At 43.2% G+C, this 27,467-nt stretch overlaps 1 protein-coding gene and 1 long non-coding RNA gene across 2 annotated transcripts in view; one reads left to right on the top strand and one right to left on the bottom strand.

Annotated features, from left to right (window-relative positions):
• Positions 1-523: 523 nt before the first annotated feature.
• LIN7C (lin-7 cell polarity scaffold C) lies at positions 524-14,167 on the bottom strand. Its single transcript, XM_035117745.3, has 5 exons — positions 14,011-14,167; positions 7,677-7,795; positions 7,351-7,422; positions 6,229-6,438; positions 524-4,650 (listed from the first exon to the last, which is right to left on the bottom strand). The coding sequence occupies exons 1-5, from the start codon at positions 14,045-14,047 to the stop codon at positions 4,495-4,497; spliced, it is 594 nt and encodes a 197-aa protein (XP_034973636.1). The 5' UTR covers positions 14,048-14,167; the 3' UTR covers positions 524-4,494.
• Positions 14,168-14,175: 8 nt separating this feature from the next.
• LOC148687623 (uncharacterized) overlaps positions 14,176-27,467 on the top strand; it is a 37,902-nt gene continuing 24,610 nt past the window's right edge. Inside the window, exon 1 of the long non-coding RNA XR_015949592.1 lies at positions 14,176-14,461. This is a non-coding gene — a long non-coding RNA (uncharacterized LOC148687623). The remainder of the gene's footprint in view (positions 14,462-27,467) is intronic.

Genomic DNA, 27,467 nt, shown 5'->3' with positions numbered 1-27,467 from the left:
ACTGTGCAAAGAAAGGCCACGCTAGGCACATCTACACACAGTATTATTGATGCCATTTTAATTGTTGGGCTGTTATTTGTTTTTATGTGGAGGAGACCTCGAGTACTGCATGTATTCCCAGGTACACTTCAATCGAAACAGAAAAGCTTGCGTAGGACAAACATACCCCATTTCTCACATAACGGTATCTGGTTCTTTCACTCTTCAGCATAATAAATCTGAAATAATGGCTTTTATTACCACAGGAGCATTGATGTTCTCAGTAGAAAACCATTGTAATTTGAAGCCCTAATACTTTCTTAGGTATTACCGTAGTAGTACAGTACCATACTAATTCTGAACTTGCAAGGATAAACCCTGAAGTGTATTATGTGGAAGCCAGGAGAAGTATTGAGAGAAAAGTCTCCCAAATAAATATACTATAATGTGCTGGCCACCTTACAAGGATAGTATGAACTTTTAGCTTCATTTGTATCAGTAACACAATAAGGAAATAGAGAGAGTACTCACACAGCAAGAAATATGAAATTTCAATTCTTTATTTTCATGTTCCTAAAAAATGTACAGGGCCCTCAAGCAGCAATTAAGTACATAAAGACTACATTACACACACAGTATTGTCTGTTTTAATTTTTGCTGGCTATTAAATTATTGCATATGTGCACACACCAATACAATGTAGTCATTGCACCTGTTCAGTAGTATCTTATATGTTCATTTCTTGATTCTCCAACGAATCTAACTTTACTTTAAAAACTGGCTTTCAACCTGGGCTCAGGATCCCATTTGTATTGCAGTGACTAAGAAAAAGAGAGACCAGTTTTAAGTAGACACACACACATCTATCAGGCTTTGTGCCTCTTTCACAGTTTCTACTGATCCAAATTTTGGATATGAGATGGGTTTAGCAGCACATCTTTTACACACTGCTTTTGATTCTGAGAAAGACAGAGGCAAAATATATTTTGCCACTATCTGGCCATTTGCTACACACCAGACTTTAATCCAAAAGGCCTGGAGCCTACTGAATCCATATGCCAGGCTTGATAATAAAACCCCCTAGCAGTGCAACCATATACATGTCTACTTAGAAGCAAGTCCCATCAAATTCAATGGTGATCAACCCCAGGCAAGCGGCAAAAGGATTATAGCCATAAGCACTTTTCAACAACGGCCCAGGCTACCTTCAAGCTAACCCTTTTTAGAGTAACAAAACACATGTCTATATTCAGTAAAAGTAGATTAAACTATTTTTATTATAGTATTTGTTTGACCCTATTCTTTTTACTATAGAAACCTCCAACACAAATCTAGTATTATATATAATTAAAATAAAATACTTCCTGATTGGCCCAACTACTTCTTTTGGTCTCATTATTTTAAATATTAATTGCTCCATAAAAAATATACAGTCCATCAACATGGTACAGCTGGTTGCCTTCTGCAGCTGGCTACATATTTAAACCGTGCAATTCAGTGCTCACTTATCTAAAGGCTCACCCACACTTACCTTTTGCCCTGCAGTTTCCAGGCACAGATCCTGCTTATAAAAGCTCTGTGTCCAAATGTTTGTTTGTTTTACCCCAGAACTTTCCCCACAAAAATGGACTCTTTAGTGCTCAGTTGGAACAAACGCCAGTTTGGGTTTCCTGCAGATTGCTATTTGTGCCAACTGAGCTTTAAAGAGCCGGCTTTCACAGGGAAAGCTCTGGGGCAAAAAGGAAAAAAGGTGCTCATACATGGAGCTTTAAAGTGCAGGCCGTGCCTGCAGAGAGCAGAGTAAAGGTACGTATGGATAAGCCCAAAGTGACAAAAAAAGACAAAATAATAATACATGCTTCATGGCTTCAGTCACTAAATCTTCAATTTACTGTAGGCTTATGCTGTCTAAATGCTCAAATGATTTAAGGTTACTTGAATCAACTTTCCTAGATACGCCCCCCGTCATCCAAACAAATGTAAGATTTACGCTGTCGTTAGAATAAAAAATCTACTCTCCTGATCATTTATATTGGCACTCTAGTTATATTTGACTGCATGTAGTTCATGCAGAGGAGACATGTTGCAGAACACTTACTCCTATCCACTTGGATGCATTTACAGCTGAACACTGACATCCAGTGGATAACCAGGCTAATGCTAGATATACCAAGCCAGGAATGTTCAAGTTTCATCAAGGTAGCCCTTTTTTAGTTCTTTACTAAGGGAGGAGATTGAACCACTGGCTATTTTCATCTCAGGCAGAGCAGGGAATAGTGGCAGCAGATTAGTGAGGAAAGGGTGGAAGCAGGGCTCCATGCAGCGCTTGTACAACTGAAGCTTTCAAGACAGGGGTTCTAAGAAAAGCAGAATAACTCTCTTTTACATACACCCCTCACAAAAATGATTTTCCTGCAATGTTGCTAGGCTGAAGATGTCAACATAATGGCTTGAAGCTCAATCAAAGCGATTGAGGGAAGGCAACATACTGAAATTCGGCAAGAAAAGGTTTGCCATCCTGGGCAAGCTTACTCAGAAATAAATCCCAATAAAATCCATATTCCTGAAGCAACATGGTTCAGTGTAGTTTCCACTGTCCATCGATCAAACTACTGTCTCTCTCTGGATAAGCACTGGCAAGATAGTTTCTTGGCTCAAAAAAATTAACTTGAGAATTAGAGACTGGTCCTTTGTGTCATCTTTCTGAACAGCTGAAAGTGGCGCAAATGCTTCCAGGATTAAACTTTACAGTCTATAAGCAAGTTTAAGTAGTGCTCTGTTTAAATAAAGTTGGAAGATTTAACCCGGTACAGTAACATGAGCAGCAATGAAAGCATCTATAATGCAGGTCAGTAATGTCTGCAGGAACTCATTCTCCACTGCCACTACAGTTATCACACAGGTCTAGCAAGCTGACTGACAATTTTAGTGACCACATCACTACCAACGACAAGATTTTTTTTTAAAAAAACCACATTTGCAAAAGCGAAGAGTCTCTTTGCTAACTGATCTTCTAAACCCCCAAAAGATGAACTTGTACAGTTGTGGGGCTCAGCTGAAAATTACATGTCTCCAGCTGCTGCAAGTTCTTTGTTTTGGCTTGGCAGCTTATGCTAAAAGAGGGAGGCAACTTTAAACTTAAACAGAGCTTCAAGGGTTTGCAGTTTTGAGGTAGAGCATCTGGAAGCCATGGCATGAAGGAACTATATGTTGGTCAGGCATTTTCATCCACAGTAGTCTGAAGGGATAAACAGGAATCTAGTTGCAAAGCACAGCCCACCACAGTATAACTTTGGCAGATCACCAGCCAAATGAATCTCTTTATAGAGATTCCCAGACTCTAGAAAAGGATATATTTGCACTCCAGGTGGATATTTTCTAAGCACCCTAAACATACTAGCTCTTTCTTAGCACAAGCCATCTGCTGAAACTTCAGTTGTGGATTTGCACTTACTTTATAGACAGTTTGGGGAGGGGGAGGGGGAATCCATATGTGATGTACCAAAATGCTATCCACTTTGGGTTAAAAGCATGCCCAGTGGATTTACACAAGCAAGGAATGCCTTTTCTGATAGAGAGTAGTGTCTGCTGCCTGAGTGTTTTTACAAAAGAATTTGCGGTATCTGTTAGCTTTTCTGTGTCACTATGACAACTGCAAACAGCATACTGAAAGAACTCTGATGCTCTAGTAAGGAAGAGCACACCACCCACTAAGGTACCTGATGTGGGTCACATCCATCACTGTTAAGAGAACAAGTAGATGCAGTTGCAGAAGTAACTTACAATAGAAGAAAGTCTGGAGTACATATACAATCTTTTCTGCACTGCATGCAATTTTACCTTACTGAATATAAATACACAACTACAGTCAGGTATGCTTTCCACTTTCTCCAAGTATTCAGAAATTAGTACAAAAGTATCTAAATTATAGGAATGATTGCTGGTAGTGATGTCAATCACTGAAACGTTAAAAATAAGAGACTGCCTGTTACCAATTATTCACAAAAGAGGTAAGAAAGTGTCCAAGATGTCATTAACCATATAAAGTTATGATTGAGAACATGCATAGAAACTTGTTCATCAAAAGCACTAATTGTACTTGACCACATAATTATGACTACCTGTATGTAGAAGACTAAATTTAGTGTCAAAAAGAGTAAAACTTGTTTTATATCTGTATCCAAAATAAATATTTCCAGTTTTAAGTAATGCCAAATGGGAAAAAAGTACTAGAAAACAGATGTTACAAATGCTGAAAAAAGCTTATTAAAATGTATATTAAAAACACTTTACAAATTTGTTCTGATGGTTACAGGTTTGAATGGTAAATAAAGGATCTGTAAAACCACATAGCTACAAATGCCCATGTAAACTTTTCTTCTCAGAAGCATTAAGATGTTCAAGAGTTATTTGTAAAAGACAAAGCGTTAACAAAATTAACATCCTTTTCTAATTATAAGATGACGTTTCCAGACAAGCGAAGTTCATGCTTTTCCTTAAGCTATATGTAAAACATTAATTCTGTTGCCTGCGTTTTGCCGATCTCATTTTCTCAAATCGTGACTCCATCTCTTCAAGGACTTTGGGTGTGTATCGTACAACCAGCTTAACTTTTCCTTGAGCCGCTTTTAGCAGTTCCACGGCTTTCTCGTGGTGCTCCCCTTCAACACTCTGAAACAAACATTTTAAAAATTAACCATTCCGTTAGTAAATATATAAAAAAGCACTCTAATATTCCAACATTGTTATGTATAAGGCTAGCTGAATGACCTCACATAGAAGAGCTAGATTTTATGTTGGCTGTATCAGAACGTTATCTGTTCCAGATAATTCGTGGCTTTCACAATTAAGTACAGTACATATTTAGGCATTTTGGGGGGGGAGGAAAAGGGCAGTTGCTCTAGGTTTCACTTACAACAGTGCTTCTCAAAATGTCGGTCATGATGTGTAAATGGGTCTTGATGTGTTCCTAGGTAGATTGCCAGATTCCCAAGATTTCCCCACCTTATCAGGGCATAGCCAGATTGCCTGGCAAAGTTAGTACCCCCAACTGAAGTTACCAGGACAAATGAATGAGTCTATAGAAAGGGAAGGATTTTCTCAGTGCCATCCACCAGCTGGAAGGCTGTGTGGGGACTGGTCAGCTGAGTGTCAATGACTCCTTTAGTCAGCCACCAAAACAGTTCATTGTGGGAGGACGTGAGTTGCTGTGAGCTATTCCAGTGGCTATCTATTAGGAAAATGGAACAAGGAGCTGCTGGCTGTTGCTATATTTTAATCACAATTAGGAAAAAAGTAAATGTGCATGCAAAGTATGGGGAGAACTGCTTTACCTCAGGTGTTCTGGGGTAACTTGACAGAGAAAAATCAAGGAATCACAACTAGAGAGGGATGAATCAGTCTCTTTCCAGCCTGTGTCGTTTTTACATGGGTTCACTCAATCCATGCTTATCATGCTGTTCCCTCCGAAAACAGATTGTTTTAAAATGCATTTTGATACATTTTTTGGCACCTTTGGGAAGTGTGAAAACTGGGAGGTGAAGTCCACTCAGCACAGTGGATTAGGTCCTTTCCTATCCAAATTCACACACAAACGAACACACACACACACACACACACACACACACACACAAAATCAAATTTCTGAAGCACAGCCTCATCATTTCAGGATTTTGCTTCTATACCTTCGGCCTTCATTATTTATTTTGTATCTTGCCAAGACTGCAAGGAGCTCAAAGTGGTATGCTATCAAATTTTATCCTCACAAATCCTGTGAGGTAGGTTAAGTCAAAAGATAGCTGACAGGTCTCAAGAGTAGAAAACATTTTTTTTCATTTAAAGTTGCATAGTATGTAAAATAGTCATTGATGAGAAACTGCATATGGGCAGTTTCTCATCAATGACTATTTTACTAACAGACTATTAGTAATAAACTATTTTACTAACATCTTGCTAATGTCATTTCAACAAACTTGGGATCCAATTCTAAAATGTGTATCCACCTGCTTTATTAATTAAAAATGTTTATTTGTGTAACAGCAGGTTTCTATCAGTGCTAGTGAAGTTAGAATTGCAAATCTAAAACACACTCCATAATATTTTACTCTCCATTATGATTTGTAAAAGGAAAACATAAACCTGTTTTTTCATACTGCATAATACACACAAGACCAAGCAATCAACATCCCCTCAATGCCCTCAAGCGGTCACAGGTAGCTACTACAAGTGGAAGTTAAATTCCATCCCTACCACTCCGTTTACAGAAAGAAGCTGGTCTCCACGCTTCAATCCCCCGTGTCTATCAGCAATACCACCTGGGATAATTCGGGATATATAGATTGGAGAATTTTGCTCTTTGCCGCCCATGATGTTGAATCCGAGCCCTTCTTCTGTTTTTGGTAGTTCAACGACTCTGGGATGGGAATGACCCTCACTGGCAGCAAAGGCAGCAACAGTGGCCTGCAAAACATGGAAATCTCATTTTCTTCCCCATAGGTCACAAGGTTTGGAATCTTACTGATTGTCTTATCTCAAAGGCAAATATTTCAAAGCATCTTGCTAAATACTGCCAATACAAGTGTATTGCAAATGTACTTCAGAGTATTTTCAATCTCTGGGCTGCTGTTCCGAAGATGGTTTATACTCCAAACCATGGGAAAACAAAAGGCAAATAAACTAAACATATGCACTGTTTTACGTATAACTGCATTTTCCTTGATGATACATGGACAAAGACGAACAACCCGTTCCCCCTTGCGTGTGTTTTGAAAATACACATGAGTTCCTCATAACAGATGCACTACTATCCATTTTTAACTTGGGCACTGGAATCAAGTAAACAAATGAGAGTCATATTACACAACAAAATGCTTTCTAAGCAGAGGCAGTATTCCTCACCCTGTCCTGAACCCCCTTCAACATCCTCATAGTAACATGCGCTGACAATCCCAACCCTCCACATTCTTGTAATGTGGGAACACCAGGCATTTATCCAATGCACTGACTGTGTTCAGCAAGAATGCTATTTTAGCATCCCATGCATTGGGGTAGGAAGGCAGTCAATAAACACGTAAAAAGCTTCCGCATGAGAGTGCATTAGTGAACATTAACTGCTTCAGTGCATTGACAGAAAAACAACAACTTTAAAATAGGGAACTGCTATAGGAGAACTTTGTCTTTGGTAAGGAGCCCTTTCATTCTTCCCAGTTAATCTTAAGCCAATTGTTTAAAGTGTTTGTTTCGCGGATATACTCATGGAGCTCAAAAGCACAGCTCACTGCAATATTTTCATAGCTTAATGCTTCAGCTTTTATAGATTGGAGCTGCCAGATTAGCTTTAACATATTAACCCTTCCTAAATAGGGCTCTTACCTTGGCTGTGGCATTAGCTCTCACTTCTGGGCTACTGCTGATGTCCACAGTCTCATACACGTGCTCATATACCTTTAGAAAGAAAGAAAAATCAGGTATGTGATTTATTGGATAGGGGATGACTAAATCAAACCACATTAATATTATTTCCAAACGAACTGTGTGGATTGACTATGCATGCATTGAGTTGTGAACTAGGAAACTTGGTTTGTCATTCACTATTACCTTTTTTCTTGTAATCTCACTTCAACAGAAGGCAATTCCCAGTGTAGCTCCCAAATATTAACAAGAAGACACTGGTCTTCACACACTCCTCAAAAACATACCTCCCGCACAGCATTGCAGAATTCACTTTGAAGGACCCTTTGCAAAGCCTGTAGTTTTTGTGGGGGCACTTCTCCACTCCTTTGCAACTTTTCCAGCAACTCAATAGCCCGACAGATGTCTGTAAAAAGAAAGGCAAGGAAAGATAATGAACTACTAAAATCTACTCAGAGGGTAATGATACTGGTTCCGACCATTGAATTGGGCTAGTGAATCAGAACCATGTGTGATCAGTCTATATACCTCAACTGTGTGGGAGCCACTCATAGAAATGTGGTTCCCACACAGCTAGAGTGACATTCAAAAGCACTCCTTCCCATTCATCTGGAGCAGGAAAAACCCAGTACAGATCTTGTACCAACTTGCTCTTCAATGTTTGTTCTGTGACTAATGAGCATCAGACCAATATACTTGTCAACAAAATCCAAAGGATAGAATCCTGATGATCATCAGCTCTCCTGTTTCAGGCAAAGCTTTTTCCTTGCAATGCACACCTATTAGGGATTCTTTATTACAAATATTTCAGTGGCAGACAAACAATCTGGACTCCCTCTACCATTCTTCCTTTGTAATATGTAGATGCAGAATTAAACGCCATCCCAAAGCAGCAGCGTAAATATTGCTCTAGGTTGTGTTCAATATTCACATGCTTAGCTGACAAAGTCTGATCCATGAACCGTCTATGCTCCAGATTAGAACATACTCCTGGAGTCACTAACAAACAATGCACATGGTTCCCAAAGCAGACAGCTCTGTGCAAAATGTTCCCTCGGGGAAGAAAATGTGAATATAGTTGCTGTAACAAGATTAGGGCCCATCTTCCCTTCTTGAAACTGCTTGAATAGAGGGAAAGACCACAGAGAACATTTTATGCAAACGATTAAGTTAAAAGGTGGCTCAAGGGGCAGAGGACACTGATAATACCTTTGCAGTTGACTAGAGACCAGAGCCTTTGCAAGAGTACATTTCCATAGGATGATCATTGGAACACTGAGAGTCAGACATGGACCATTATGCAATGGGCTGTTGACAGGAAGCTAAGTACAGATGTTATTGCTGCCGGATACACCTGCCATCCCAACACCAAGACTTCATGGAAACACACAGCAGTTTAACCTTCTCTCCACTATCAGTTCTAATATCTTCCTTAAATATTTGCTTCCACAACCAAGCACTCAGACAGATAGTATACATTAAGCATTCCAGCCCTTTCTTAGGTCACTCACAGTTGTAGTTCATGTTACAAAATAACACGATACTTCTCCTAAGTTGCCAATATTACAGAGTACTAATATTACAGAGTACTAACTTCTATCTGTTCAGTTTAAGTGAATACCTTCATTCAAAAGAGCTACGATGGATTTACATCTTCCAGAACTAGGGATGGGATGGGTGCATGAACAGAAAATTGCTTGAGAAAAAGTTTTTATACTTCTGTGTAGGGCTGTGCAATAAATAGCCATATTGTTAAATACCGGTACTGAAATAATATTGTGGTAAGTGTTTCAACAAGGCAATACACCACCGGTGAACAAAACGTGGAATTTGCAGGCACTGTGTATCCTGCTTTGTTTGCTCTCTTCCTCCTACCTCCTAAACCAGGCATCCCTAAACTGCGGCCCTCCAGATGTTTTGGCCTACAACTCCCATGATCCCTAGCTAAGAGGACCAGTGGTCAAGGATGATGAGAATTGTAGTCCAAAACATCTGGAGGGCCGACGTTTGGGGATGCCTGCCCTAAACGATAAGAAATAAAGATAAGCCCCCAACACAAACCAGCTCTGAAGGTATCTTTCCAATTAGAGCTCAGCTAATTATGCAGAAGCTACGAACATGAGATTGACCAAACTGTGGGAGGCAGTGGAAGACAGGCGTGCCTGGCGTGCTATGGTCCATGGGGTCACGAAGAGTCAGACACGACTAAACAACAAAAATTATGCAGAGCCTGCTAACAATTCAGGAGGAAACCCCCTTGGCTAGACAATCAAAGATCCAGGGCAAAGGAAAGAATGAACTGGAAAGCACTTCTTTTTTCCCTCACCAGTGAAAGCATTTTCTGGTGGTTCCCCCTAAATAGCTTCCCTCCATATTAAAAAGGAAGGGTGTTGGGTGTTGTTTTATTTATCTTTTTGATTGATTGCCCTCCCTTCCTTTGATAAAAAGGGAGAGGCTGATGGGATGAGGGCTTTTGGGGGGAGTAGAATGGAGAGGAGAAGATTTAGCTGGTTGCCTCATGCTGAAATGGGAGGTTGCGTACTGTGTGAGAATGATAGGGAAGGTGTTTTTTAGTAAGCAGTGAAAGCAAATGTGTGTCGACTCAGAAGAAAGCCCTACTGAATTCAATGGTGGGGCTTTTGCATACACAGAGTCCACTTAGACCTCTGAGTGGGGAAGCAGATGCGGCTTGATTAGTAAATCACTTAAACTACTCATAAATTAGTTGAAAATATATTAAATATTATATATGGAAGTTTATTTAGTATTTTTTTATTAAATCTACTACTTCCTTACATTTTAAGGCCCTCCACCACTTCAGGGAGCCTCGTCAAGTCCCTCAGCTGCTGCAGGGAAGCGTACACCTTCTGCCACGGCGGGGAGGTACACTGCGACATTCTGCTGCTGCGGGGAGGCCTGGAAAGGCTCTCTGCTGCTGCGGGAAAATGCAGCACACCCTCCACTGCTGCAGGGGGGGTATGGCGGTACCCTCTGTCCCTTTGGGGAGGGCCAGCAGGCCCCTCCGCCACTGCAGATATATAGCGTGATATATCGGGATATTGTGAAATTTAGCTGGTGATATATTGTGATGTTGAAAACCAGGTATCGCCCAGCCCTACCTCCGTGTTTTCTTCTTCCACATTCTGGTTAAAGGACATGAAATAAAATGATTACTTGCAAGCAATTGCCAAAATCTTCACTATGGAGCATGGAAATAATTAAGTCATCTGTTGTTGTCTCCGTTACCCATCAAAACAACAACTTAGCAAAAAAATGTATTTCCCAAAGCTTTGTCTTTGAAGATTAGAAATAAAAACACAGCCTTTGCATGACAAAGAGCAGAGCCAGCAGCTGAGTCCAAGCATCCTATTTTTATTTGCAAATATTACTTAATTTTCCTTGAATGACTGAGGAGCAAAGGATAAAATGTTGTTCCAAACAAATATGAGGTTACAATAAGCCACTACTGTATAATGAATGTTAGAAGTTTCAAAAACAAACAAACCCAGCCATATTTGGAAAACTAAAACATGACAACTGATTTTTCAATTATATGGGTTACACAACATCCATTCATGGGAGAATATCATCATGGCTTAAACTGGCTCAGTTACACCCTCCCTTCTATTTCTGAGAATTCCTGGGTTGTTAAGACCCAAAAGGTCAACTGTTACTTAAGAGTTCCTATTGAATTTTGCCTAGCATGGACGTTTTGAAAGCAGTACTCTCCAAGATAGTAAAAGAATTTCAATAAGGCAAGAAGAATTTCCCAGAGATGTTGGCATATCCCCCATCCTTTCTTCAGTGCGAGCTGCTGACCCAGTTCTGTTTGGAATCATACATGTACAAAGGGGGGGGGGTGTTTCTGGGAGTGGCAAGAGATTTAAAGGCTGAACATCAGATGACGAACAGTACTTCTGGGGGGGGGGGTTGAGCAGCAAAGTCATGCAGGGTGCAGTGCTTAAAGTTCATAGCTGCCAAGTTTTCCCTTTTCTCGCGAGGAAGCCTATTCAGCATAAGGGAAAATCCCTTAAAAAAAGGGATAACTTGGCAGCTATGTTAAAGCAAGCTGCATGGGTGATGCTGTTTGACTTCATTCCATAACTAATGAAGAGGTCAGTCATCAGGGCTACTAAATCTTGTCCTCTGTCATAGCTATACACAGACACTACATTTTAACCTGCTATTTCCTTTTTCTTTATCTGAACTGTTCCCTCATAAAACACAGGATTCCCCACCACCCACCCCACCCTGGGAGCTTAAGACATCAATACTTTGACAACTGACTAAAAAATAGCCTACTTGGTCCTAATTTTCCAAGTTTAGTTTCTATTGAAATACTGTTAAGATACAATGTACATTTCTTTAACATCACTGCAAAGTAACAATTATTCTGTATTCTTAAAAAAGTCATCATTTGTATCAGCAGTTCTGTGAAAACTTTGTATCAGCAATTCTATGAAAACTTTGTATCAGCAATTCTATGAACCTGCCCAAACCCTGTGATCAACTGAGGCTCTTCTTCATGAGCAGTGCTAGAAATGCGCCAGGTGCCAGGCATGTTTTGCTAGTGATGCAACTCCAATTGTGACCACATGGAGATCTTTGAATGCCGGGTTGGCGACTGACATCTCCATCTGGCTGCCCCCTCTAGCTTTCTTAAGCAGGTAAGCAGAAAAACTTAATTGCATTTATATCCCACCTTTCTCTCCAAGGAGTACATGGTTCACCCCCTCAGTTAATCCCCACAACAACCCTTGAAGGTATGTTAAGAGCCTGTGACCGGCCCAAGGTCACCCACTGAGAGGGGATTTGAACCCTGATCTCCCAAGTCCTATTCTGACTCTCTAACCACTACACCACACTGGTTTCTTGCAGTACTTCTGCTATGGGGCAGCTATACAAATTAAGTGGGTAAATAAATATAGGGAAAGCAAAATGTCATTTGGAAAAGGATTTGAAATATTTTCCTTGAAGCTTGAATTTGCTTTATTCTGGATTGTTTTATCTGATGTTTTAATGTGTTGTAATCTGCTTTGAGATATTTTCTTTAAAATAAAAAACGATACAGAAATGAATGTTGATGACAATAATTAAAATGATTGTAAACAAAAAAGACACCTAGATATTCTGTTTTGGTGGCTGTAACTAGGTTTAAGGTGTCACTTAGTGATTAGCTATATATCTGAGTTTCTAAGGCAACAAGGCCAACAGTGATTTAATGCCTAATGAGATATTTTAACCCTCATCTACCAGGTGCAAGCTAAAGCCAGTTCACCTAAAGGTTTGGAGACATGCAGCAGTTCTTAAGATTCAGTACATAGCCTTTCCTGTAAAACTCAGCTCAATGAGGACTGAGCATATTCAGTGACCACAGGATGTTGACCAAAAGGGGGCAGAGGGTGGTGGATGGAAAGGAGCACCCTGGAAAAAGAGTACAGCTGGCTGGCTGCTAGACCTCCTTGATATGAGCACTCAATGCGACAACATTTTGCTGCGGCGCTGTAAAAAACTTAACCCATTAAATTTGATTCTGGGGCCTAGGAATCTGTTATTTCAGTCTGCAGTAGCATTATGCAGTCACAGAGAACCCTCTTCCTCTCACAGAGCAACAGTTCCCCGAGTTCCCTGGGAAGACATGCTGACGGTTAAACCACTCTGAGAAGTGCACATCCCTCAGGGGAATAGGAGGTATCCTAAAAGCACTCAGCCCTCTTAGCCCACGACACTTCCCAGTCCCAGGATTCTTGGTGGGAAACCATGATCGTTTAAAGCAGTATGATGCTCTTTAAATGTACAGTGCAGATGGGGGCCTAGATGCTTCTAGGCTCATAAATTAGACCCTCCCAACTAACTATAGGTAGTAGCAGCTCACAGTGCATTTTCCACCGAGGCCTATGAACTCCGATCTAAAACTTCCGTAACTTTACACCCAATGTTGGCACCCAGAGAACCGGCTGGCTCCTTCCGAGAGCAGCAGCCCAACCTGAACTTCCACAGGGCCCTCTGTTGTCCATTAACCTCCTCGCGCACCCCGACCCACAGGGGAGCGCGCAAGCCACAGTCCTAGCTCAGCACCAGCTGACTCGGACCAGGCAGAGAAAGAAGAAGCCGAGGCCGCTTTGACCGACGGTCGGAGGGAGGGAGCCAAGAACAGAAGAAGATCCCCGCGCCGGGCCGGACGCCACGCCCCCCATCTAGTTCTCTCTCGGCGGCCAAGCAGCCGCGCGCTCCCCACTTGCGACGGCCATCCCAAGCTACGTAGTAAGCCTAGCAGTTCTCTAATCCTCTTCTAAAGCCACCTAAGCTGGAGCACTGCTGCGCATTATCTCTGGATGCGGGAGCGAGGGGGGGGGAAGAGAGGCAAGGGGATCCCCTCTCCCCCCTCTTGGCGGAGGCTTGCGGGGCTGCTGCTGCTGTGGACAAGTGGTTGCCCCTACCCTGAGCAGCCTCAGGACCTAATAACGCTTTGGGGGCTTAGCCTGCCCGCTCCCCAAGGCGAATACTATAGGCATACACACGTCGCCCCTGCAGGGCATCGCTCAGCAGATCTTCCTCTCACGTTCCTGCAGCCGAGGCCAGCCGTTCCCCGCCCGCTCGCCAGCCTGCCTTTGCTCTCACCTCTCTCCAGCCGCACCGGCTCCCCCAGCGCCGCCATCTTCTCCTTCTCCAGCTGCTCTCGGGGAAGTGACGCCGGGCAAGAGGCGGCGCTGCTTCCAGGACGCACCGAGGCGAAGGAGGGGCGAAGGCCGCGGCTTTTTCCCGGCTCTCGCCGGAACTAGCAAGGCGCGCGAGGGGATGGCGCGTCGGGCGCTCTCATTCTGCCTCTTTCGCGCCCTTAGAAAGGCGGGCGGGATTCCGGAGCCCGTTTGCCCAGGTGGGCGGAGTGGGAGAGAGAGGGAGAGAGAGAGAGAGAGAGAGAAGTAAATGGGGCGCGTGTGTTACTGGTTTTCAAGTGGGGTCCAAAGGACGAGAAAGTGCGAGCAAGAGGTTTGCCCAGCACGGATGAAAACGGAGGTGCCCTCCGAAGAGCAGAGAGCTCCTCCCAGGGTGGGTGCGACGCGTTTGCCAGGTGAGATAGGCAGGCAACGCAAAGAGAATTCGGCTCCCGCAATTTCGAGCCAGATGCCTTTGGGGAAACGCAAAACAGGGCACGAGTGCAAGACTGGTATGCTGAGGGGGACGCTTTGCATGTCGAGTCCCAAGACCATAGGAGCCTAGGGGTTTAGGTCCCAGTAAAATATTTGAGGGCCCCCAAAGTTGATGGACAGGGATGCGGGTGGCGCTGTGGTCTAAACCACTGAGCCTCTTGGGCTTGCCGATCGGAAGTTCGGCGGTTCGAATTCCTGCGACGGAGTGAGCTCCCGTTGCTCGGTCCCAGCTCCTGCCAACCTAGCAGTTGGAAAGCACGCCAAAGTGCAAGTAGATAAATAGGTACCACTCTGGCGGGAAGGTAAACGGCGTTTCCGTGTGCTGCTCTAGTTCGCCAGAAGCAGCTTAGTCATGCTGGCCACGTGACCCGGAAAAACTGTCTGCGGACAAACGCCGGCTCCCTCCACCATAGCTGCCAAGTCCGGGTCGTAAAGATCTGGGATCGGCAGCGCGCGCATGACCGGAAGTTGCGTGACGCAACTTCCGGTGGCGCGGCGCCCTTCTATGGGCACCAAAAAATGGCGGCGCAAGCGCCGGAAGTCGCTTCCGCACATGACCGGAAACACGTAAAAGCGACTTCCGGCGCCGCCATTTTCTGATGCCCATAGAAGGGCAAAGCGCCACCGGAAGTCGCAACTTCCGGTCATGCGCGGAAGCGACTTCCGGCGCCGGCGCCACCATTTTCTGGTGCCCATAGAAGGGCAAAGCGGCACCAGAAAAATGGCCGTCGGGCAGAAGCCAATTTAAGGGACAATACCGGGATTTTTCACCAAACGGGAGACCGCCGGGAAACGGTAAGAAAAAAGGGGTTTTCCCGGCGGATACGGGATACTTGGCAGCTATGCCCTGCACCAGTAAAGCAAGATGAGAGCCGCAACCCCAGAGTCGTTCGCGACTGGACTTAACCGTCAGGCTTCCCTTCCCTTACCTTAAAGTTGATGGACATTGCCATTCAAATATTGTGTGTCTTGTGATCGATTATGCAGGGCGGACCTTACCAGGGCCCATGGGCATAGCAAGTATTTATGTTAGAGGGAGCAGAACAGAACTATCAACAAAGCAGTTAGTGGGCTGGTTAAGTATTTTTATTTATTTACTTGATTTGGGGGGCAGTTGTCCACCTGTCCCCCCAGCTGCCCCCCATATTTTATTTGAGTTGGTAAAAGGTAAAGGGACCCCTGACCAGCTTACGGGTCATGTTGGTACCCCTGCCCAAAATGATGGTTTGGAACTTGTCCGTGAAGTCCAACCCAGCAACTCTATTCCACAACCTCGCTTTGAAATCTTTGGTAACTTTGACCTCTTTGTTTCTTGGGAAACTGAAATACAGTCATGCCTCGGTTTAAGTACACCTCGGTTTGAGTATTTTCAGTTTAAGTACTCCGCGGACCTGTCTGGAACGGATTAATCCACTTTCCATTACTTTCAATTGGAAAGTTCGCTTCAGGTTAAGTACGGACTTCCAGAACCAATTACACTCATACCTCGGGTTAAGTACGCTTCAGGTTGAGTACTCCATGGACCTGTCTGGAACGGATTAATCCACTTTCCATTACTTTCAATAGGAAAGTTCGCTTCAGGTTAAGTACGCTTCAGTTTAAGTACTCCATGGACCATCTGGAACGGATTAATCCACTTTCCATTACTTTCAGTGGGAAAGTTCGCTTCAGGTTAAGTACGCTTCAGGTTAAGTCCAGACTTCCAGAACCAATTGTGTTTGTAAACCGAGGTACCACTGTACTGGTTTCAAAAGGTCTTTGGACCGACTAGTTGTGTGCCCCTTCAGCATAGATGTCTGTCTCAATGCTGAGGAAAGCAAAGTAAAAGGTAAAGGACCCCTGGACAGTTAAGTCCAGTCAAAGGCGACTGGGGTGCAGCGCTCAACTCACTTCAGGCCGAGGGAGCAAGTGTTTGTCCACAGACAGCTTTCCAGGTCATGTGGCCAGCATGACTAAACTGCTTCTGGTGCAACAGAACACCATGGCAGAAGCCAGAGCACATGGAAACACCATTTGCCTTCCCGCCACAGCGGTTCTGGTTTTTCTACTTGTGCTTTTAAACTGCTAGGTTGGCAGAAGCTGCAACAGAGCAATGGGAGCTCACCTCATACGGATTCAAACCACTAACCTTTCGATCAGCAAGCCCAAGAGGGTCAGTGGTTTAGACTACAGTGCCACCTGATCCCTGTGAAAACAAAGTAGTGGAATCATCATCCTAGAGATAATAGTCCTGTACTATACACATCCATGTGTATGGTAAATTTGTGGAATGGGGAGGGGAACCTTATTTGCTGGCCCCACCCTTAAGGGGCCATGTGTTCCACTTGCCCCCAACATCTGTGTGATGTGTGAAAAGAGGAACCTTATTTCTTATCCAAAAAATCTACATAAAATCAACATAAATGGCATCTATAAAACTACAGATGCAATAGCTTTTGGAACATGTGAATGTCATACCCCTAATATAATGGTGACACAGGTAAACTTCAGTACGGATTATGGTGCCAAGCCCTAACACACAATGCAAGGATGTTGTGAGGGCAGCCCAGATAAAATTTGCAAAGTGCAGCCTATCCTAAAAATGCCATCAGTGTGGTCTTGTGGGTGGAGAATTAGTTAAACCTTGAGTTCATATTCCACAATACACCCGTGCTTTTCAACTATTTTTCTTCAGGAGTAAAATCACCATACTATTGAAAAATACTGAATGTTTAAAGTGGCAATCCTATGTATACTTCTTGAAGCTGGGTAGCCAATTTGGTGCCTGGCTTCATTACCTGACGTTGTTGGACTCAGGCTCACATCAGCCTCAGCCAGCATGGCCAATGGTTGGGCATGATGGGAAGTAAGAGTCCAACAACATCTGGAGGTCACCATATTAGCCTTCCAAGTCCTTGGAAATGAGTTCTATTGGACTAAGTTCTGAGTAAATGTGCATAAGATTGGCTACACATCTGCTGCCTGTACAAGGGGTGCTTTTTGCTATAATACTGAATCAATCTCTTCTTGATGCACATGGCTATGTCCTCAGTACTATGCCTGCTGGCTGTATGTGTGATGCACTTTTTCCTGAGAGCTTCATCTGTCGTCAATTTAATCTTTGTGTGTGGGGTGAGTTTCTTCTGTGTTGTTAAAGTGATCAAAGCATCGGGTGCAAGAAGGACAAACCCATTGCATGTCAATGCTGCTTTTTTTCCAGAAATGGGTGTGGACTAGGGTCTGTCTGAAGGGCATGTGCTTATGTGTTGTTAATTTCATCCCAAAGTATTTGAACTCTTGTTTGAAAGCACATGCTTTGGCTTAATAAATGACGCGACCAAGATGCCCGCTACTAGCCCTTATAAACCCAGAGGGATTCCCAGCTTCTGGGATTCATTTTAAGGTTGTCATTCCTTCAGTTGTGTGATGGAGCATTCTGCTATGTGCCTTTCAATGAGACATTCAAATGTGAAGGAATTTATGTCAATGAACAAAGTCAAATCACAAACACGTTTTCGGCCAGGGACATGCTGGGGCTGAAAACACTATAAAATGTTTCTGTAATATAATCCAGATGTTTGCACTTTATGGTGTTCCATGAGCTAACTTCCAGTTTGCTTTGGCAGTGGTGTCCTTTTTAGGAACCTGCAGCTGATGAGTGGACATACAAAATTAGCTGGTAGTATAAAGTTCAGATATGTACGTCCTCCACACCATACATTTCATAAAATCATAGAATTGTAGAATTGGAAGGGACCAGGAGGGTCATTTAGTCCATCCACCTGCGGTGCAGGAATCTTTTCCCAATCTGGGGCTCGAACCCACGCCCCTGAGATTAAGAGGCTCATGCTCTACCAACTGAGCCATCTCATTTAAAGCACTTCCAATGTATATTTAAAGCACATGGTCCCTGCCCCACCAAATCCTAGGAACTGTAGTTTGGCATTAAGGATTGTAGCTCTGCGAGGGGCAAACTACAGTCCCCAGGATTCTGTGCAGGAACCATGTGATTTTAATGTCCCTTTGATGTGCTTAAAATGTAGTATGGTGTGGATTGTGATCCACAAACCACCAAAGCCAGAGTCATTTCCCACAGATCACAGTACAAGCTACAACAGGACCAATTTATGACCAAGGAATTTATTCTCATGAACACTTTAGTATTCTCCCTACCTCTGCATCACATAGTAGCAAGGCAGGTGTGCTCTTCTGCCATCCTGGGCTGAATTCAGCACAAGTTCTCTTTTAACAAGCTACTGCAAGCGCTTCAGCAGCTACATTTGTGTTGTGATGTCCAAAGGTGAGGAAGCGCTTGTTAGGTTCAGTCTCTCTGACATCTTCAGGTAGGAATAAGGACTTCTGCCTGAAACTCTGGAAAGCCGATATGAGTTAGTGTTAACAACTCCCAGCTAGATGGTCTGACTCACTAGAAGGCAGCTTCTTGTGTTCTAAGGTGATCTACATCAGGCATAGGCAAACTAGGCCCTCCAGATGTTTTGGGACTACAACTCCCATCATCCCTGACCACTGGTCCTGTTAGCTAGGGATGATGGGAGTTGTGGTCCCAAAACATCTGGAGGGCCGAGTTTGCCTATACCTGATCTACATGATCTCTCTGTGCTGAAATGGCTGAGATTAATCAGGTGCTTGATTCTCTATCTCTTTCCTGTGGCCCCCATGACCTATACTGGTATGATGAAAATATACGTTGAGTTGACTCATGTAGAACTAACTGTATACAGTAATACAGCCACGTGAGTGGCACTGTGGTCTAAACCACTGAGCCTAGGGCTTGCCGATCAGAAGGTCGGTGGTTTGAATCCCCACGACGGGCTGAGCTCCCGTTGTTTGGTCCCAGCTCCTGCCAACCTAGCAGTTGCACGTCAAACTGCAAGTAGATAAATAGGTACCACTCTGGCGGGAAGGTAAATGGCGTTTCCGTGCACTGCTCTGGTTTCGCCAGAAGCGGCTTTGTCATGCTGGCCACGTGACCCAGAAAAACTGTCTGCGGACAAACGCCAGCTCCCTCCGCCAGTAAAGCAAGATGAGTGCCGCAATCCCAGAGTCATTCATGACTGGACTTAACTGTAAGGGATCCTTTACCTTTACCTTACTGTTACTTTGTCTTCATTCAGTCATCTTGCAACTGAATCCATACTTAACATTGCAATAAATATTGAATGTTGATGCAGTATGTTTACTCAAAAGTAAATCCCACTGAGTTCAAAGGGATTCCTTAGTAAGTGTGTTTAGGATTGTAGCCTTAATGTGCTGTCTCTTGAACAACTTGGGGCAACTCTGAGACAACAGAAGCAATGCAGGTTTGAGCTGAAAACAAAACATATTGTTCGTTAAGAGGCACATGGGCACATGCTTGGCTGCAGCTAAATCTGTTAAGAGCTCTTCCGAAGTTACAACTCGCTTGCGTCATGCCAAGGAGAAATTTTGAGCCTCTTCTCACAAGATCGAAACACATTTAATTGATCTTGAAAGGTCATCCTGTGCCTCCAGAAATGTTAAACAAGAGTTTTGTGGGATTGCCCCCAGTACAGAGGGAGTCTTCCATATGCCCCAGCAGAACACACTGATCTGAGTAAAAGAATGTAGAAGAAATGTTGGCATTGTACTCAAGTGTGGCAGAATGCTCATTCAAGCAGATGAAAATGGTGGGGAACTGGATGGGATATCTTCAGGGTAGGGTTTTTTTTAAAAAATATATATATATATAACCATCTTGGGTATGCAGATATGAATGCTATTTTAAAAAAATAAAAAACCTGCCTACATTGCAAGTCACTTTTGTCCCGACTTAGCCCACTTTTTGATTATTTTTAGCTATCTAACAATTACTACAGCATAATCAAACTCCTGCTTCTGAGAATTTGGCCCTGGTTTTTGTTTACAACCTTACTTATTGGCAGAACCCAGAATAAGTTTCAGCACTCGCTTTGCTTGCACAGTCTCATAGATGAATTGATGACACCCCATAGTAGAGACCACCGTTTTGTGCATGCTTTGGGAAGTGCTTAAGGATTCGTCATGCATATGTTCATGTGGACACCTGGCCTCATATCACATAGCAGATTTCTGCACTAGTACACATCAGAGAAAATGGCTTATGATTAATCTGAAGTGCCGACTGATTTGCATGTAAAAAGAACCCAGCATTTTGTTATATGCCACAGAATGCTTCTCTTGATTAATTTTGCACAGAGATTGACTGGCACAAGCTCATTTAGAGAGTTTTCACATTCACTTCTGGCAAGTGTGGGAGTGCACAGCGGACATATGGAAGGACCTTTTTGTGCATCAGCTGTTGGAATTTATGTCATTATGATGCCTTTCTCCCTTCTGTGCACATGAAAACTCTGATTGATATGATAAATGTGACTGGTATGATAATACTGACACAGAAGAACTTGCTGATTCCTTGGAGAAGGTTCTAAAAGACTTTGGATGGGAATGTTAATTAACTTTCACTTTCAACCATGTAGTTTGTTCACTCTTTATTTATAGGATCATAGAGTTGTAAGGCTGCCAGTGGATAATAGCCCTCCAGATTCACTCTGAAGCAGGGTACTGTATCTTAAACCTGAATTGTCACTTATAGGCCCTACCTTTCCTTGAAATCTCCCTGAAAGGAAAAATCTGGTAACAAAATTTCACCATAAACCAGGAGCTTCAATAAAAGATAAACATAGCAATAGCATAAAACTAAGCATTTCTGGGGGCACGGGGGGCGCTGTGGTCTAAACCACTGAGCCTAGGGCTTGCCGATCAGAAGGTCGGTGGTTCGAATCCCCGCAACGGGGTGAGCTCCCGTTGTTTGGTCCCAGCTCCTGCCCACCTAGCAGTTCGAAAGCACATAAAAGTGCAAGTAGATAAATAGGTACCGCTCTGGTGGGAGGGTAAACGGCGTATCCGTGCACTGCTCTGGTTTGCCAGAAGCGGCTTAGTCATGCTGGCCACATGAGCCGAAAGCTGTCTGTGGACAAACGCCGGCTCCCTCGGCCTATAGAGCGAGATGAGCGCGCAACCCCAGAGTCGTCCATGAGGTATTTTTACCCTTTTAAACATTTCTGAATGCCTGTGCAAAGAAAGACCTTCCCCCCAGCTGCAAACCAGGAAGTGCAGGATGTGCCTCTAGGGCTAGATTATTCCAGAGATGGGTTGCCACCATGGATAATTTTCTCTGCCTTGTACCTCAACTGGGGCTGTGACTAGTCAGAGAACCCCTCCTGAGCAGCATGATATGGGGTGATATCCAAGCAGCTGCATTCTGCACTAGTTGCAGCTTCTGAACTGCCTTCAATGGTAGCCCTATATGAAGCATATTACAATAATTAATCTGAAGGATAGGTTACGGTTGGTCATAGTCTGGCCACTATGACCAACCAAGGCCCTTGTTGATGTTCACCTTGATGAGTCTTCCCCCCTCCCCTACCTTTCCAGTGTGGTGTAGTGGTTAAGAGCGGTAGTCTTGTAATCTGGTGAACAGGGTTCGCGTCCCCATTCCTCCACATGCAGTTGCTGGGTGACCTTGGGCTAGTCACACTTCTCTGAAGTCTCTCAGCCTCACTCACCTCACAGAGTATTTGTTGTGGAGGAGGAAGGGAAAGGAGAATGTTAGCAGCTTTGAGACTCCTTAGGGTAGTGATAAAGCGGGATATCAAATCCAAACTCTTCTTCTTCCTGATGTCATGCAAGTAGCTTACCCTGTACATCAGGACTTAATTGGGATGGGTGCAGGATATCGGACATGAAATTCAACTTGAACAATAGAAAAGATGATTAAAGATTGGTATCAGATTTACAGCATCCAATGCAATTAAAGAGAATATTGTGAAAATGTTTTATAGATGCCATATAATGCCAGTAAAACTTGCCATATATAAATCAAACTCCAGTCGCTGTTGGAAATGTAAAGATGCTGAGGGCACACTAATTCATATGTGGTGGGGTTGTGGGAGAGTGAAAGTGTTTTGGAATAGTGTGCATGAGGAGTTGGGAAAAAACGTTAAAAATTCCTTTGGAAAAACCCCCAGAAATATATTTTCTAAGTCTGCTGGGCAAAGAGATCCCACGAGAAAAAGAAATTTATTGCTTTATACAACAGCAGCAGCAAGGTTACTGTTAGCGAAAAATTGGAAGAGTGCTTAAATCAGAAACTAAGATCTCAATGGAAATACTATGAGGAGTATTTCGAAAAACGTTCAAACAATAACATGCTGATATGCTTGGAATAGGGACGCAGGTGGTGCTGTGGGTTAAACCACAGAGCCTAGGGCTTGCCAATCAGAAGGTCGGCGGTTCGAATCCCTGCGACGGGGTGAGCTCCCGTTGCTCGGTCCCAGCTCCTGCCAACCTAGCAGTTCAAAAGTACCTCAAAGTGCAAGTAGATAAATAGGTACCGCTCCAAGCGGGAAGGTAAACGGTGTTTCCGTGTGCTGCTCTAGTTTGCCAGAAGCGGCTTTGTCATGTGGCCACATGACCTGAAAGCTGTACGCCGGCTCCCTCAGCCAATAACATGAGATGAGCCCCGCAACCCCAGAGTCAGTCACAACTGGACCTAATGGTCAGGGGTCCCTTTACCCCTTTACCTTTATGCTTGGAATAAGCATAAGCACAGTATAATGAAACCCAAATGAGGAGAGGAGTAAAGATTGGATAATTAAGTTCATAGATTCGAATTGGAATATATGCAATGTAGAACGTAGTTTATGGGATAAGGTACAGATGAGAACTGGTGGAGGGAAGACACATGGGGTGGGGAAGCTGGGTATAACTTTATTATAGCTTGATGGTTGGTGTTAGTAGTGTCATTTGTAGTGTCAGCTCGATTTTTTCTTTTTCTTTTTGTATATGTATGTTGAATCTTTCTTTTTTTTAAAAAAGTGCAGGGGGAAAAAGGACTTACTAATTGGGTTAGTGATGCTTCAGCTGATATTGGGAGTCATTACTATAACACTATCTAATTTGATATTGCTGTGCACTTCCTTGATTGGTGAGATCAGGCTTCCTCAAACTCTGCCCTCCAGATGTTTTTGGCCTACAACTTCCATGATCCCTAGCTAGCAGGACCAGTTGTCAGGGATGGTGGGAATTGTAGTCTCAAAACATCTGGAGGGCAGAGTTTGAGGAAGCCTGGGTGAGATGCTCTAGGGATCACACTTCTGAGTTTAGTTTCATTTGAATGAAAACTCATTGAAGACATGGCTGCTTTGTCGTATTTTATTGACTGACAATTATTAAAGCAGAGTGGAAGTAGAAGTAAATAGGCAATCCTATAATGCAGCTCCCCAGAGATCTACTTTGGCAGTTCCTAGGCTTCATCTCTCTCTCTCTCTCTTTCTCTCTCTTTCTCTCTCTTTCTCTCTCTTTCTCACTCTCTCTCTCTCTCTCACACACACATACCTGTTACCTTTATCAGCTGGAGGGTGTCACATTGTGTATATACTTTATACATTTATGACATTTGTAATCTAATCTTAAATTTGTCCTCTATTTTAAATTGCTTATTCTTACTGGCAGGTCTGTTAGTGCAAGAAAGCCTGTTGAGCAGACACACGCTCACTGACAGGTTACTTTTGCAGCAATCAGTATTGCAATAGTAGCTCCAGTGAAAGCATATGAAACTTGGCCACTGGGGGAGTCTGTAATACCTCTAAAATAACAATCAGTTTGCAAAATACGTTTCTGTTGGATCTCTAGGGGTATTTGTGTATTTTCTCTCTGTTTGTGCCAGTCTTCTTTTTGCTAGTTTGTATAAGTTTTATTTTTCATTGAACATTGTTTTACTGTTGGGACCTTTGCTAGTAAAATATTTTGTGTCTTTTTAGGAAGAGTGTTTTTGTATTGGACAGATTATTGAAACTGACTGTTTTGTGATTTCTTTGATCATTTTTGTTTATTATTTATATTTTGCAATGGATTGCTATTGATAGAAGTGTTGTTGCTAACGTATCTATTAGTTGTAAACTATTTTGGATTACACTCATGCAGAAATGGGTATATAAATGAATCTGACTTTACTTTGTTGTACCTTGATGATTGAAGTTTCCAGGCCTTTAAAGTGAACCAACAAGTACCAAAATTCCCCTGTTTGACTGTAGACTATCACGGCTGGGTAACTGTTTGTTGGAGACCCCAGAATAGCAGGACTGAGATCTAGTGAATAATCCATCTTCCAGTTAAGTTCTGGACACCACATGGGTGCTGATAGTAGATTCTGAAATTTTATCCTAATTATCTGGCTCTGGAATTTTGCATCAACATATAAGGAGTTAAAAGAATGGGTTGCCGTTCCTTGCAATGTGATGTAAGCAAAGCCACATCCACAGATTTTCCAGGCTATCTCTGGCACCCAGCTTAGTCCTGCAGACTATTATTTGATCTAATACAGGGTACCTACCACCCACTAATGCATCTTTCTTGATGGTAAACTTTCCTTACCACCCACCAGTGCTCAATGGAAGGAGGATTCAACTTGTGCCGTAGAACCCTCTATCACCCACCTAGAATCCTAAAATGCCCATTAGTGGGCGGTTGGCATCCCCTGATCTAATGGGATAGGAATATTTTTAAATATATAGCAATTGCAGGTCAATAGTTCTATGATTCCTTCACTTAAAACAAACCTGTCTATTGTAACTATCATTTTACCATTCTGGGATAAAGTGGTCCAGTAATTATTTCACTCATTTATAATCAGATCACTAGATTGGATTGTCAGATATCACTTTCCCAGCTGTCTAAAGCCATAGCTGCCAAGTCTCCCGTATTCCCCAGGAAATCCCTGTTTTTCCACCTGTTCCCTTTTTTTTGTTTTTCCCCGGTTTATTCTGGTGCGGCGGCCGTTTTGGAACTGGGCGGAGCATGCTCAGAAGCAACTTTTGATGCTGCTCTGCCCAGTTCCAAAATGGCTGCAGTGCGACTTCTGGCGCGACGGCCATTTTGGAACTGGGCAAAGCAGCATCAAAAGTCACTTCTGAGCATGCTCCGCCCAGTTCCAAAATGGCAGCAGCGCTACTTCCGGTCTTCTACTTCCGGCCCAGTCCCTTATTTCTCCGACAGCAACTTGGCAGGTATGCTAAAGCTCTAGTCCTAAACTTACTTACCCAAAGAAATCAAGGAGACTTGCTTCTGAGTGAATATGGTTTGGTTCAGGCTGTAAGTAGGGCTATAGATGCTTTCAGACATATTTAGCTTGGTCATCTTATGGACTGATGGATGAATTTAATGTCATAGTAATAGGCAGCTTTTAACTGACATGCTTAATTCTGAATGGCAAAATGACAGACAGCTTACATCAGGTAGGCAAGAAAAGATGCTCTAGTCATCAGGCCTGTGGGCCTAATTAGGTCCAGCAGGTGTGGGGGAGGTAAAGGGTAAAGACTAGCAACAGCCTGGAATTTCTGGGCTACACTAAAAAGAACATGAGTCACCTGATGTCATGATGGTGTCAGGTGACTGATAGGTGGGTAACCCCACCCACTTGTCAACATGGGTTGTCAGGAGTTTAGGATTTGGCCTGCTGGGCTGAAAAGAGTGCTCCCAGATTTAAGTGGCAATTTAACCTATGGGCATGTGCTACAGATAGGTCTTAAAAAACCTAATGTGGAACTTGGTTGGTTCACTATGACTAGTCAATTTGAAATCATACAAATCAGAACAAATGAATCACAGTAATTTTTACATAATGGGAGGCCATACGTCTAATCAGAGGGAAACACACACATGGCTCAAGGTTCAGGATTTGCTCACATGTCACATCCCGCCCCCCAGCGCCACAGGAAGTAAACCAGGCATCCCCAAACTGCGGCCCTCCAGATGTTTTGGCCTACAACTCCCATGATCCCCAGCTAACAGGACCAGTGGTCAGGGATGATGGGAATCGTAGTCCAAAACATCTGGGGGGGCGAAGTTTGGGAATGCCTGAAGTAAACACTTGCTGAGTCTTGGGATGCAGATTATAGCAGTGAACTTAAAACTGAAATGTATTTAAGACTGCTTGGATACAGTCTATTGTTCTACCTATGGAAAGCTGCTCAAGCATACCACACTGGAGAGACCACTGAAAATATTTCCCTCATTACACTTACTAGGAGCTGTGCCTCCAAATGCAAAAGTACTCTTTTTCCTTGCCTTGGAGGTTTTTAAGCAGAGGTTGGATGGCCATCTGTCATGGGTTTTTTAGCTGAGATTCCTGCATTGCAGGGGGTTGGACTAGATGACCCTTGGGGCACCTTCCAACTCGTAAGATTCTACAGTATGATTCTATGATCTTGCATCGTGTTCTGCCTTGCCTAACAACCCCATGGGGTGTGATGCTGCATCGTAGAGCCCACTCACATGTGTTCTGGCTTATGCATTGTGAAACCTGTTCCGATTTGTATTCACTCCAAGATGCAGTGAAAATCCATGGTCCCAGTTTTGAGCAGAATATTAGAATTATTAACACAAGGGAGGTTTGACCTGACATTTTGGTGGCTGTTAATTTTTATTTTCCTTTTATTTTCTCTTTTTTAAGAGAAAAGGTTATATTTCTGTAGCTCCATCTGCTCATATCTGCTTGGTTTGTGAGTGATCTGCAGCCTGGAGAGTGTGTGTGTTTGTGTGTGTGTGTGTGTGTGTGTGTGTGTTTGAATAGCAAAAATGCAGCAATACAGAATAGTTAGTAGGAGCCACAATATTGCAGAGCACTTGGGTAAATGCTTCCAAATAAATTATAAATAAAATCACACATAGGAATAAATAAAGTAATGCTTGAGTCTCACAAGGAGCAAATAATGAGGAAATCAAAGAGAGTAAGCTTTATTTTAGTACACGCCAACGGTGCTTCCTGTTCTTTTCCCATCGCTCAAACGATTTACTGGTATTTATGCAAGACACAGATTTCATTTTCACCCATCAGAGATCATCTTAAAGGAGATCATTGATGCAGCATAA

The sequence above is a fragment of the Zootoca vivipara genome, chromosome 1 (genome assembly GCF_965207765.1).
Source record: "Zootoca vivipara chromosome 1, rZooViv2.hap1.1, whole genome shotgun sequence".
NCBI classification, from domain to species: Eukaryota; Metazoa; Chordata; class Lepidosauria; order Squamata; family Lacertidae; genus Zootoca; species Zootoca vivipara.
The sequence above is the reverse complement of the archived record's forward strand: the minus strand, read 5'-3'. Positions and strand labels throughout refer to the sequence as shown.